Source organism: Sander lucioperca, chromosome 11 (genome assembly GCF_008315115.2).
Source record: "Sander lucioperca isolate FBNREF2018 chromosome 11, SLUC_FBN_1.2, whole genome shotgun sequence".
NCBI classification, from domain to species: Eukaryota; Metazoa; Chordata; class Actinopteri; order Perciformes; family Percidae; genus Sander; species Sander lucioperca.
In genome coordinates this window covers 37,876,075-37,890,812 of record NC_050183.1, presented here as the reverse complement: position 1 = coordinate 37,890,812, position 14,738 = coordinate 37,876,075, and the positions used below count along the sequence as shown (strand labels likewise).

At 41.0% G+C, this 14,738-nt stretch overlaps 1 protein-coding gene across 1 annotated transcript; it reads right to left on the bottom strand.

Annotated features, from left to right (window-relative positions):
* Positions 1–1,605: 1,605 nt before the first annotated feature.
* Positions 1,606–4,057, bottom strand: si:dkey-172o19.2. Its single transcript, XM_031318382.2, has 2 exons — positions 4,013–4,057; positions 1,606–2,881 (listed from the first exon to the last, which is right to left on the bottom strand). The coding sequence occupies exon 2, from the start codon at positions 2,870–2,872 to the stop codon at positions 1,835–1,837; it is 1,038 nt and encodes a 345-aa protein (XP_031174242.1). The 5' UTR covers positions 2,873–2,881; positions 4,013–4,057; the 3' UTR covers positions 1,606–1,834.
* Between the last annotated feature and the right edge of the window lie 10,681 nt (positions 4,058–14,738).

Below are 14,738 nucleotides of genomic sequence, written 5' to 3'. Positions count from 1 at the left end.
AGGTATGTTATTTTATTTTTTTACAAATAATTTTGCACAAAACCTGTAAAATGTTAAACTTTATTAAGAAGACTGAAAAAAGGATGACTTCCCTTCTAGAAATATTCAACTCGTCTGACCCATCTTATTAATGCACCAGATGCTATTAAAAACAAATGTTCCATTTCATGTTTTCTTATCTATAAAATCAGTGTAAATGTAACTTTTATCTTACCCCACAATAAGGAAAACATATTAGAGAGGCAGAAATGTGTTTGTTTTTTTTATATATATATACATATATATATATATATATATATATATATATATATATATATATATATAAAAATCACATTTCAATAATAATTTCAGGCAGCATTTGATTAGTATTGATTTTTTTACTATTCGAATTTCTTTCTTTTTTTTTTTTCTTTTTTTTCCCAGGAAACGATAGCCAACTGTGTGCATTCCCCACTCTCCACCATTATTGTGTTGTAGCGCCCTCTGCTGGTAAAACATGGGAGGAACATCTGTTGCGAGGCCACTCCAGAATATGGTCAGAGATGACATGATAACCAGGTGGAATTATAGCCTACCTACGTTTTAAACAGCTCTTTTGTTACAACAGCAATAAACATTACATTTCAAAACTAAACCCAACCCAAGCACCTAGGAAGCAAAACAGTTTTACAAAGACACCATGTCATTAAAAGTGAAACTTTTCTACGAAGGCCTGCTGAGCGGCTAAACCTGGTTGGCTTGTAGCGATCCACTGAGTGACAGCGCCAGTGAAGAGACTTTGGGTGCTCCCTGCAGCGCCTGCAGCGGAATAAAAGCAGATGGTTCGACAAAGTGTTGCCGTCATTTGCACCAATGTTGCTGTGTGCAGCCTCAATATGAATATAGGCCTAAATTAACATAAACTGCACGAACAATGAAAAGGGCTAGTTAGGAGATTACTTTATTTTTGATCATCGTCTTTATTATTTTTTAAATTTTAAATTCGGGATTCATTTTAGTAGGCCAATTGTGTAAATATCCTGACTTTAACTAATCTTAAACACAAAAGAATGGCATAGCCAGATGCAATGGAGGATGACGTCTCATACCAGAGCAGTCTACAGAAAACGGTTGAACGTTTGGTTTTCCATTGAATCAAGGCTGCTGGGAAATCACGCAGTGCAGATAAAGGGAAATACCAAGTCAACAAGCACCCAGTTTCGCAGGTTCAGTCGCCGATTTCTTTTCACCGCAGAAAAACGGTAAAAAAAAAAAATCTTAACCCCACTACAATCAACCCATTTAATGCAATTGATGTCTGAAATAGGCTATAGGCTACCAAACCATGACCAAAATGAGACCTGGAATGACTTTCTGTATGTTCAGCTGTTGCATGTATTTGGCTATCAAAGTAGGCCTGTATTGATCAAATATTTAAAATAGGCTTATGTCTATGTTGTTAAAATAAAATAAAAAGTCAGAGGGTTTCATATCTGACAGCACTGGTCCGTGTGCGCAATGTAACCGCTGATGGAAAGAATAAGAACACATTTTAGACCACAATAAGTCAGACCGTAAACCCACAGTGCAGGCTGCATTTTGGTGAAAAATAGGCCTACTGTCATTCGCATTTTTTTTTTTTTTTTTAATTATGACCAAATAATAAATTGAACAGCTTATTGCATTTAGCTTTTTGATAGGCTATGTTATCAAATTGTAAAGCATACTGTGTAGCCTATCGGCAATTTAAAAAAAAAACAACCCCACCGCTGTTCTTATTTTTACAAGACATTAAGCATAAAATTACACAGTAGGCCTAGGCTAAGCTTTGTTCTTTGACAGTCAAACTGTCCTGTTAGCGTCCATCAGGACGGAGGTGCACCCCGGGCTGAGACAGCCCCGTCGGTGCACTGCTGAACCGACTCTTGAATCCCTCCTGAATGTCTGCCTCCACACCGAGACCTTGGCCTTGTCTCTCCTGTATGTAGAGAGGAAGGCCGGGGTAGACGGTCGGCGGGGCCAGGTAGGAAGACCGCCAAGGCAGCAGAAAATTGTTATTGCACACTGCCGAGTGGTTCAGGTGGGGCACCAGCCAATTTCTAGGTTGGTATGACAGGATGGAGGCATGGTGGAGTGTCTCGGGTGTGGGCAGAAAAGCTCTGATGGAAGACGCATCGGTGGAGTTGTGGATGTCATCGCTGGAGGAGACCTGTCGCTGAGCATCCATCTCTGCCTCCGCTGACCCCCCGCCCTCCAAAACCGCTCGAGGAGAGAGAACACGGGGCCCGGAGAGGTGGAAGATGCCTTGCTGTGTGCCACTATTGTGAGAACGGTGTGGATTAAACCCACCTTGTCTCGCACCCAGGACGGAAGCCGGGTTGCTCTTGCTGTTGCCCCACAGTCCTGGCTGGAAGAGGTCAGGGCAGTGAGCCGGTCTCGGTGATAAGGGCGAAGCCGACGCAGTGGATGTTGCACAAGCGGAGGCAGCTTTGCGCGTTTCTGCTTTCAGGCTGCCGTGAAACTGCAGGCTGAGCACCTGAGCCCGCAGCTGTGCGTTCTCCTCACTTAGAGCCAGCAGCTGACCCTCCAGCATCAGGTCGTTCAGCCTCCTTTTCTCCCTGGACCGCTTGGCTGCCTCGTTGTTCTTGTTTCGCTTATCCCAGTAGGTGGAATCTTTCTTGTCGGTGGGGATCATCTCCCTCTTGCGTCGTGTAACGGGGCTTACATGGCTGCTGTAGGCCCGTAAACGCAGGAGACGTTGAGTCAGCAGGGAGGACCGTGTCACCGGGAAGAGGAGTCCAGGGTCTAGATCAGACTCGCCGATGCTCTCGACTGAGGAAGAGGGCTGGCACGGAGCAGCTGCCCCAGCCTCAGGGCTCCTCGAGGTGGACATGGTACTAGACTGGGGACAATCAAAAGTTTCAATCCAACAGCTTTTTATTTTATAAAATAAATTACTATGAATTAAATTTGCTTTATTGGAATGAACAAAGAAAACATGTTGCCAAAGCAGTTTACAGAAAATGCATATATAGTACATATCACATATTAAATACATACAGTAGGTGTCACATATATTCTATACAGCACTGATTGTTATACAGCACACATTACAAAACAATTACATAACACCATATAATACTTACTTACAATTACTGTACAATCCTAAACCAATCTGTAATGTTGGGATCTTATAGTGGTGAGTCCCTCAGGTTGTGGCAGGCTACATATTATACATACATTATACATAGGATACATATTTAGCTGCCAGTGGAGCTGCTGTCCCTTTTTCTAGGACAACTTCCAGCTTCTTTTCTGATGTTAACATTGGGAAATTTGCTATTTTTTTTGGCTATTTTTCCAAAGTGTAAATCTTTAGTGAAGAGAATTTTTCACAGTGGAGGAGGAAGTCTATCTATCTATCTATCTATCTATCTATCTATGAACCTACTCCCCTTATGAATTGTACACTATCAATATACAGAATATGCTTAATACATGTTATTGTATTAGCAAAAAATAATTATAGAATTAACGTAATGCTGTTTTAATTTCTAGTATAGAGCTACATGATAGAAGTATTTTACTTTTTAGGCTACTCCATTATATATTCAGATTTTAGCCCACATAGCCTACAAAACAGCTCATGGAATCATTCATTGAAAGATTATTAAAGTATGAAGTAGGTAAAATGAGCAGCAACAACATTAAATGTTGCAAAGGCTATATGTTAATACATTAATGCTAATACTTAAGTAATATAAATATGAACGAAGCCATTATGCATAATTATATTAACACAAAAGTGCATTTGCAAAAGATTTTACTTGAGTAAAACTACGCAGGATTTTAACATAGGTCTAGCTAGTAGCCTACCTCTTTTACTACTTTTCGGTAACAGGAAAGACGAGAATGTGGTTGTTAAAAAGTCAAATAAGAGTAGATTGATTAATAGCATTAACGTTTGTCTCCCACAAACCAAGACAAAGCTGACGGTTAGATAGTGTTACAGTGTTAAACTCGCCGCACTTACCTGAATGAAAAGAGGACACCTGTGGAATGGTTTGGAAGACTGGATCATCTGCAACACACACACACAGAAACGGTACAGAGTTTGACGTAGCCCTCAGATAATTTAGCGTACTTGATTATATTAACAAGTTTGTTGATGTTAGGCTTTTGTCCGGAGAAGGCTGCTCTTACCTGTCAATCACCATCAGCGGTGCTGAAGAGAGCGGAGCTGTTGGGCGGCGCACGCATTATACTGAATGCATGCAGCCAATCGCGTTGTGTCCTCGGGCTGTCTGTTTAATAAGCTACTGTGGAAACTGATCGGCAACTAAACTTTGGAGAGCGGAAGTCCAAGGCAACAGTGTGGTCTCGATCAAACCAACAGGTGACTACTGAAATGAGTCACTTTGGATCAACTGCCCTACTTATTTTTCTTAGTGCACATTGATTCGCGTGATGATCTGCACATTGCCTGCAGAACAGTGCATTTATGCAGCCTATCTACTACGCAGACATTAGGCTACACAGGGGTTTGCATTAAATCGTGAATGATACAATGAATTGCCTGACGATGAAAATAGTAAACTCCTTGTAATAAAATTAGATAAATCAGAAATCATGCGTTTTAAAACTGAATTAAAACATAAATTATTGAATTTAGATATGTTTATTTAATAATAAAAACAGTAAAACATTATGGATATCCTCCAAAGTATCAGTATTCAGCATAACCCATGGCTCCTACTTCTCTTCAGATGGAAAATTTCAATGGGAACATAATTTTTGCTGAATCTGAATGACCAACGGTGGAATTTGCATCTGTATTTCCTCTCTGAAGCTTTATAGCACATATTACTGCAAATGTGGCCACAATGAAATTGAAGGAAGGATTATTATGGGTCAGTCTAACCACAATGTCAATGTTGCTTTAGTCTCGCTTTTCAGCACTGCAGGGGGGGGGGGGCTCCAAATTATTGTTATTTTTTAAAGTTTTTTTCAGAACTTAAAATGTCTTAACATGAATCCAACATATTATTAGCAAATATAAATCCCCACTGATTATAGGCTTACTGGCCTATAAGATAGTCACTAAAATAGCCATCTGCAGATAGTTAATCCTAAGGATTCACTGTGTATGTTTAACATTTAAAAGATGATTTATAAAATCATGCCAAAAGTTATTTTTTTAAAAGCTTTTAAAAGGCATGTATAAAGGATTTAGGCCACCCTATACATTATTGTAGGTCTAGTTTTATATGCAACTTCATTTTATACAATATGGGGGTTCGTGCTCCGTCTCTTTTCAGTTAAGGGGTCCTTGGTTTAACAAAACGTTGAAGACCCCTGAAGGCTATATCACAAAACCAAGATAAGGGATTAAGCTGGGATTTCCCAGTTATCCTGGCTCATTTTAGCCTTGACTCGGTTTCACAAAAGCAGAGGCACCTGAGTTACCATGGAGATTTATTCTATATAGCTAGCCTGCTCCCGACCAGGCTAACAGCCAGGATTTATTAATCCTGCTGCCTTTTCTGTTCCCTCAGCAGTGGTTTTACCTAATTGTTATCAGCCTGCATTTTTTTTGTATTCTTTAACAATAAAGGATTCAATAAATTGGCATTCTTGGCACACAATTTTTGTTGTCCAGTAAACTGGGACTATAATTTGGGAGGATTGTACAATTTTAAGAACATATCTTAATTATACAATCCTCCCAAATTATAGTCTTAGTTCACTGAACCAATAACTATATAGTGAAGACTACTATACATTAGGGCTGTTGGAACGAATTCTGAAAGTCGAATATAATTCGAATAGTAAAAAAATCAATACTATTCAAATGCTGCCTGAAATTATTATTGAAATGTGATTTTTGAGAGAGAGAGAGAGAGAGAGAGAGAGAGAGACTAACATTAGCTAATCTCCCTCTTCTCATGTCACGTCTGATGAACAATAAGTTATTGGAGTGAGAAACACAAGGCATTGTGAGCTAACGTTACATACAAGTAATGTTAGTACAAGGGGGAGTGACAGGCTGCGGCTGGAAATCGGAAGAAGGATGGGAAATAGTTTTAACATGACTTTAAAATTGACATCCATGAGCCAAAATGCTTATGTTATCAATAGTTAGCTCTTTCTGGTTTCCTAACTACGTCGCGAGTTGTAGGAGCTTAGCTGGGAGCTTCATGGAGACAGCTAAAGATTATGTTAGCTGCCATACAGCTGTCAGAGTTAGCTCCGACTTCATATATTACCTTCTAACAGCTGTATTTTCAGTAATCAACAATCTGCAAGAAACGGGTTGCTTTTAAATCACTAAAATAGTAGTGACAGTACCGTTTGGCAGTTAGCATCGTGGCTAACACTATTGTTACTTCGTTGAAATGACAAATCGCTTAGGCTGTGCTTTCTAACATGATGTCATTGTGCTAATTGAGCAACGTTAGCCTTTACAACAGAGCTGCTTCAATACACTTGTTAGATAATGTTTCATTACAGAGTTCTCTGTTGACTTGTGTTTGTTGCTGTGTGCGTGGTGGAAAATAATGTAAACAGAGAGCAGCGTGCCAGAAATGCAATGCGCCATGACGTAGATCCCCTACAAGGCCAGGCTGATGTTGGAAGTCCCAAGTCTAGTGGACAGAACGTGTAACAACAACCACATGCTTATAATAGTGGCATTGACAATGCATAAGCCTGAGTAATGTAGTACATATTTATAACAGGCTGCATATGAGCATTAAATATTCAAATATTAAAAAAAATATAACAAATGAAATTCGAATGGTATTATAGAGGAAGACTGACAGCTCTACTGTACATTCATGTAACAACAGGGAGAGGACACCTCAATGGTTTTTGACCTTATATTTTGCTGGGGGGAAATAACTGATGAATATCACTCTGTTACATTCATGTTTACAGTGTGCATGGAATTTGTCACTTCATTCTCTTTATAGTTTCTAGATTTTAGAGTCCAATTTCTTCAGTGTCTTTCTTTTCTATGTCCATATATACGAGGGAGCAAAGCATATATGTAAAGAAGGAAAGAAGGCCTCTATTAAAAAAAAAAAGAATGAGAAACAGAATGAAAGAGATATTTATGCATAATTTTCTAGCGTAATGTTATCTTTAAGGATTAGTAGCCTAATCCTTGAATGGCATGATTATGACGGTTTCAATTCAGAGCAGTGGTCAGTAAATGTATATTTTTAGGCTACTTACGCATTCAGTGGGTCCGTCATCGTCTGCCACGCTTTATCTTGCTGTTTCATTACAGCGGCAGTGTTTCTTTTTTTACAAATAATGTGTTTTTACGTTATCATACTTTCACAAGAAGCTGCGGCTTACTCTGTATAAAGCATGAACAACGCGTATTCTCCATTTTAGCATCAGTAAATCCGTTATCGACTTTGCAGTCTGTTAAGGAAAGCTGTGAACGCGCATCTATCCAAATTACTTCAGCCTGGCTCGACCCAGTCACTCCTCCTCAGCCTGGCTTGCCCAAGCCAGGCTGCACAGATTAGACTAGGTCAATCCTCGCTTTCATCATGGATTTATAAATTCTGCTTTTGTGAACCAGCCCCCTGGTCTAGCTAGCTGTCTGGATTTACCCTGCAGAGATCTGAGGAGCAGTTAACCATAGTCCTCCTAAATCCACCATAGTTTAAAATGCCAACACAAAGAAAGCGGAAGGTAATGGACATCCGGCCGAAAAGTGGGACATCTGGCGGAATTTCCGGGAGCACCGGAGCAATCCCAGAAGTGGAATGTTGTGTGTGTATATAGGCTAATGTTGCCTTAGTCTGGATCAAAGTGTACATTTCCAGGATAATTGCCTGACATCCAGCGCGCGCTTCCACTCTGTTCTAAAAATCCCTTCAGGAAACAACAACAAACTTCGAGCTAGCAAACTACATGCTGAAAATGGCAATTTTTGAAGAAAGATTGGATTGTGCAAGAAGGCAGGTCGGCCTGGTTCTTTTGGTGAATGATTGTAAAGATTTGCACAAAATATGTTTACGGCATTTACTATCTAACTGGGACGGTTTGGAACCGATTGGTGGGATTGCTATTGATGAAGTACACATAGTGATACTTAGGTAAGAACTAATTATGTTTGACCATGTATCCAGCTAATTTATATAGCTACGTTAATGTATTGTGTGAACAGTTAACTTCATTTAATATTTAATGTGGCATTTTCTTTCGCGCGGTGCAAATGTTTCACCAAAACAAGTTCCTTCCCGAGACTATTTGCAGAGCCACCGTCGAACCAGAACCACCACACATGATAAAATGGTCTCCTTTAGAGAGCTTTCTTACCTTCATCGTAGAAAGTTCAAGATTCAGGGGGGTCAGATTGGAGATCAGGGGTCAGACATCTGTTACAATAGTGTTTGCCGCCAGATTAAAGAAGGATTAAAGGAGCAGTTCAGTGATTCAGAAACTGCGAGCTGTCCTAAGAGCTAACAAACCTGGAAATTTCAAGGACATGTCAATGAATAAGGACAACCTTGCTATTGAAGAGCTTAAAGGCTTTCTACACTCCCACTTGGGTGAGCAAAGCAACATGGAGCTTTTCCAGGAGCTCATGTGTACCAAGCAAAAAGACAATTCCTGTACAGAGCCATAGGACTCAAGCAAAAGATCTTGTCCTCAAAACATGCTGACACAGATGTTAAGTACAGTGCAAACACGGTACAATATGTTTTTCTCCACACCGTGTGTCAAGGCCTCTGGCACAAACACGCCAACATTCGCAGAGAACTCAAACCACTGCTTACAGATCCTAGAGTAACTGATGAGGCAATTCTGAAACAGATGAAGAGGGTAATGACTGACGAAAGTGAAAGAGAAAGGCGTTCAGGGCCATCCACCTGGACCAGGCTAATGCTGCTCAGTCTCCGTGTCAAGGAGGAAAATGTGGAAAAAAAACAAAGACAGATATGATCCAACAGTTAACAGAGAAAGTTGAAAAACTTACCAATCTTGTTGAACTCATGCGACACTCAATAAAGACGCAGAAGCCAGAACAAGTCAGCCATTCACAACAAGGCAAAACATACAATAGAAGAGGAAAACCACATGGCTGTAAGAAGTGTGTTGAACTGAACCGTCCCGATTGTGCACATTGTTTCTACTGCGGTGAAGATGGCCACAGGGCAGTGGGCTGCCTGAAGAAGCCAAAGCGGCAGGGAAACTGGAGCCGGTCTCTGCCAGGGGACAGACAGTGACCCAGCCGTCCCAACCTGACACATGCCATACTGCTAAGTCTGACAAACTATGTGTGGCGAGAGTTAACACCCAAACACGAGACAATGTAACAGAAGACAACAGACAGACAACCAAATCAGAAATCCCAGGCACCCTCTCACATCTTACCCAACAGCAAAAGAAAGCCTCACCCATTGTAACATAAATGGTTTAGCTGTTGCGGCTTTGCTAAGTACGGGAGCCCAGGTGAGCATGATTGACAGGAACTGGAAAAGCAAATACCTGCCAGACACCCCTGTGAATCCACACAGTGAAAGTATTGATGATGAAGAAGATTTGAAATAGGTGAACTCATCCTATTTGATGGCTGGGTTGCTCTTACTATCAATCTGAAAGGTAATGAAAACCCTGATTTGATTCAATCACTGTGCCTTTTTCTTGTTAGCAGTCTTGCTCTTGAGAGACCACTGCTGGGCTTTAATGTGCTAGAGGAGATCATACAGGAGCAACCTGAAAAGCTGATTCCAAAGCTCATCAGCCTGCTCTGTAATGCCATGTCGATACCACAAGAAAAGGCAGAGCTTCTTGTACAGTTCATCCAGACCAACAAACCTGTTATGAAGTGTGGGTTTTTACGAATCCTGTCATTCCAGCAGGTCAGGTGACCTGGGTCAAGTGCCAAGTTCCACCCAACATGGATTCCTCTGATTCAGTTTTTCTGTTTGAACCTGATGACAACAATGTACAGCTATCTGAACTGGATGTTGGCGAAGGTCTGCTGGAAGTGCAAAATCCAAGAAAACCATATTTAGCTGTACCCGTTGGAAACAACACAAAGCACTCAATCACCATCCCAAGAAAGACAGCCATTGGCAGCATCCATAATGTTGAAAAAGTGATTTCACCAGACTCGCTTGACTCACCTGACCTGCCCAAGCCAACAGTGACAGTTAACAGTGCTGTCTCAACCCCTGCCAGCTCCAGTCTATCTCCATGGCAACCTAGTGTTGACCTCAGTCACCTTGATAAGGAAAAACAGTGGTTAACAATATGCTCTGTGAAGAAGCTTGAGCTTTTGCATGTGACAGCAATGATATAGGATGCATGCCAAGCCTGCAAATGTCGATCACCCTGCGGGATGAAATACCTGTTCAAAGAACATATTCCTCAGTCCCAAAGCCATTGTTTAAAGAGGTGAAAGGTGATTAAATTCTGGATAGTCAAGTCCAAGTCCCCGTATTCTGCCCCGGTGGTGTGTGTCAGAAAGAAAGATGGCAGCCTGTGGCTATGCATCGATTATCGCCTTCTGAACAAAAAGACTGTCCCTGATCAACACCCGCTGCCCACGATACAGGATCTGACAGACACTCTTGGTTGCAATGCCTGGTTTAGCATCCTTGAGCAAGGCAAAGCCTATCATCAGGGCTTCATCGCTGAGGGTTCACGCCAGTTCACCGCCTTCATTACCCATGGGGTCTCTATGAATGTGTCCGGATCCCATTTGGACTCTCAAACACCCCTGCGGTGTTCCAGCGGAGCATGGAGGAAATGCTAGGGCTAGAGATGACTGCGCAAAAACATTTGAAGAACACGTCGAGGCACTTCGCAAAGTTCTCCAGGCCCTCCTGCACCATGGACTGAAACTGAGGCCTCAAAAATGTGAGCTGTTCAGACCACAAGTCAGGTACGTGACCTGTAAGCTGTACAAAGCTTGACAAACGAGAGACCACAGACAGTTGGGGAAGTAAGGAAACTGACCGGGTTCCTGGGCTATTATCGTTCATACATCCAGGATTTTTCCCGGATTGCAAAACCGATCTATGAGCTACTCCAAACTAAACCAGAGAAAGCCTAGATTCCAGCACCAGGAAAAAAGGTAAAACGTCCACAGTTGCCTTCCAGAGAGTATGTAAACTGGACAACCGAACATCAGGAAGCCCTTGAACAACTGGTCTCTCTCCTAACGAATCCACCTGTCTTGGCATATCCAGACTTTAACCTGCCCCTCAAATTGCATACAGATGCATCAGAGAAGGGCCTAGAAGCTGTCCTTTATCAGCGCCAAAATGTAAAGTTGAGAGTTATTGGATATGGTTTGAGGACACTCACACCAGCCGAACGCAATTACCACCTGCACAGTGGAAAACTGGAGTTTGAATTCTGCGATTAGCTGTACTAACCTGCTGACCTATGTAATGAGTACAGCAAAATGAAATGCAGTTGGTCATAGGTGGGTTGGTGAACTCTCAGACTTCCGGTTTGACATCAAATACAGCCTCGGAAAGTCAAATGTGGACGCAAACACTCTGTCTCGCCTTCCCTTGGATATGGAGACCTACCAGATGACTTGCATAGAGGAGTTCTCAGATGAGGCAGTGCGGGCAACATGGGATGGAAGTCAGGCAGCTAAATGCAAAGATGTAGCCTGGGTGGCAGCACTCAACACCTCCTCCCCAGACCATCAAACAGCCATATTCTGACCTGCCAACCATCAGCCATGATGATCTTGTAAAAGCACAAAGAGAGAACCAAGCCATGAACTGGATAATCGGGTTAAAGGCATCAAACAGCAATTTGCAGATGAAATACGGAAAACTGTAAGCGGGGCTGCTCAAAAGTTGCTTCATGAGTAGAGCAGGCTACATCAGGAAAATAACCTCTTATCGAAGAACGAATGAACGGAATCAGTTGGTTCTCCCTTCCAAATACAGAACACTGGCGGATGTCAGGCAACAACCATGGAAATATACTTCCGTTGATCCAGACTACCAATGTCTAGACCCCAAGGGGAAATATCCTGAACTAGTTACTGCATCACTACCCCCTAAATATACTGCATCACAATGGGGTCTAATTGCCAAAGACTCTTCTCAAATACATTTTTAACATGCACCTAAATAAATATCATTTGTTCACTCTAAATGAAGTATTTCCTGATTGAAATATCGGATGCAAACTTGCCCACCTTTCAAGACTTAAGCAAATTCAGGTCAATGCAAGAAAAAGATCCCCCTCTTCCATCCTGGCCATCTCTTCATTTAAGCTCCTGTCATTTTAAAGAGAGACAGTCGGGCAAGAAAAACGCTTCTCCCCCCCAAGTGGTGAAGACACCTGAACAGCACAACCACACTGAACAATGCCTCCAAAATGGAAAACCACACTACAGTACACTGTACAAGATCGTTCTTCTACTGTTTGTGCAGAAGGTTTTTCTGGGGTTTGCTGAGTGTGGGGGCTGCCCAGCTGTCCTCTGAGCTATCAGCTCTGTACTTTTAGAAAACTACAGCAGATTTTTCTTTCTGACTCACTGTAACCACATGCCACAGTCAGCCAAGTTCCAACAGTCTTTTAGTCTTTCAGTAAAAGTTAGTCTCCAGATTTTTAAAGAGGTAGTCACATATCAGATTTTATTGATTCCTGCTGATTAGAAAGATGGCTTTGATGAGAAGTAAACATAAACATGGACACAGAAAGGGCACATTTTAACCTTGTAGCAGAAACAAGAAGGTTTATTTATGACGGTTATGCCATTCAGTATAACTGTCAAATGATACAGCTTGGGGTTGATTCATTAATGTAAGATATTTAAAGTTATTCAGCTTTGATTGACTGTACTACACAGTACTGACTGAATCTGTTCCTTTTGAGGATGACTCATTGTCATTGTTCAAAAAAACATGTTCAGAAAGCATTGTGGTATATCAAGGTATGCCTGCATAATGTTTACCACTACCACTTTCTGATAGTGTGGTAACACCCACATCCTGACTGCATGTTGCAGATGATTTCTCTGGATGATTTATCTTGGGCAGTTTATGTCTTATAGGTTTTATAACGATGCAGTGACCGGTTTAGTCAACACTTCTGTCTGAGAGGGAATCACACAGCTGATTAAAGCCCGTCTCATTTACATTTCTCTCGTATGGGAGATTAACACCTTGCTGCTTTTACTTTTGCTTGTAACCCAAAATATAGATGTAAGGGGTCTTTCTTGCGAGCCTTTGTTAAAGGATACGGCTGAATGTAAAGATTTTTCTTATCGTCAACAAATCCCATGAAAAGCCCAAATCCAACAATGCATTAGTTTAATACTTTCTCATTAGTTTCAATACTTACTTCCCCAGCCTGCCTGTGGCACTCAGCCCATTTGTTCATATGGAAGACATCAATCTTTAAAACAGATCACAAACTATTGTTCAATTTTTTTTTAATTTCCTTATACAGGTGTGCTCTGTAGTTTTAGTAAACACTAGTTAAACAGGAAGAAAGTTTATATGTTTCGGACTTATCTCCGCTGTTGATTAATACACATTTGGTGCTGTTTGTTTAGCCAATAGTTGATCTTAATCTGTACGATTTCAAGCACTTACTATTCCAAGTTTGTTTGTGTTTAGCATTATGCTACATTTGCCATCACTAAGAAGTAATTTTAACATTGCGAGATAGGGCATGCATTGGCAGAGGTCTGCGCTCTCCAAGTACCCTTGTAGTTGATTTAGTCTTCAGTTTCAGTACTCAACATGCTTTCCAGGAGTTAAAGGGAGTGCCAACCAAACGTGCATATGCTTTTCACTCAGGGCTGATGTCATTAATCATGTCATGTGTTGTACCAAGTATGAGGTGATCATATTGAGTTTATGTTGATTAGTATTAATGTTTTTTTTGTAATGGCTGTAGAGTTTCCTTTTTAAGTGTTATTTGTACTGACCCTGTTTACTGATAAAAGTCAATAGCCATTTACCTGCTTTAGGTGAGATAGACTGAGACGCATGCCCCCAAGAGAAATATGTCTGCCTAAGCTGATTCTTAAGTTGATTGAATGGCCTATGTAAGAGGAAAGGATATCTACATATACTGTGTGTACAGGATGTTACGTTAGTTCAGCCAAGATATAGGTGTATTTGGGATCAACTCAAAATAAACTACACTGCGAATCTTTATTGTAATGAATGAAGAAATATGTCAGCCAGTGCAGCGGTGTGACTCATCAATATGTTTTTGGACAACAATGGAGTTCTATGGCACAAAGAAATAAGCTATTTTAAGTGTTGGTTACTTAGGCAATAGTTACGAGGATCAGTTCATTGTTGGTTTTGGTCTTTTCTTGGGACTTGCTAAAAATAATATCACCAAACTTATCCTTTAATTCAGGCATCTTGGCATGTTGACATCCTACATTTAATGATAAAATATCAACAATGAATGATCATATCTGAGTTGTTATGTAGACAAAGCAATGATAAAAGGGAACACTGCTGTTGTTGATTTGATAGGCTTTGCTACCAACAGTACAGTTAGAAATAGTTATAGCATTATTTTTTATTTGAGCATTTCTCAGATATGCCCTCCACAGGACCACACAGTCTCACCAATACCCTTTAAACCACAGTTTTATCATTACTGACGTGTCTCGGTGCACCCACACACTTTACTGAACAAAGTGTAAAGTCACCAATGATGAGGTGACTCATTGGGGGTTAGTCTAATCAGTTTGTTCCTTTTAAACTATGATGATGTTATGTCACTCCCAC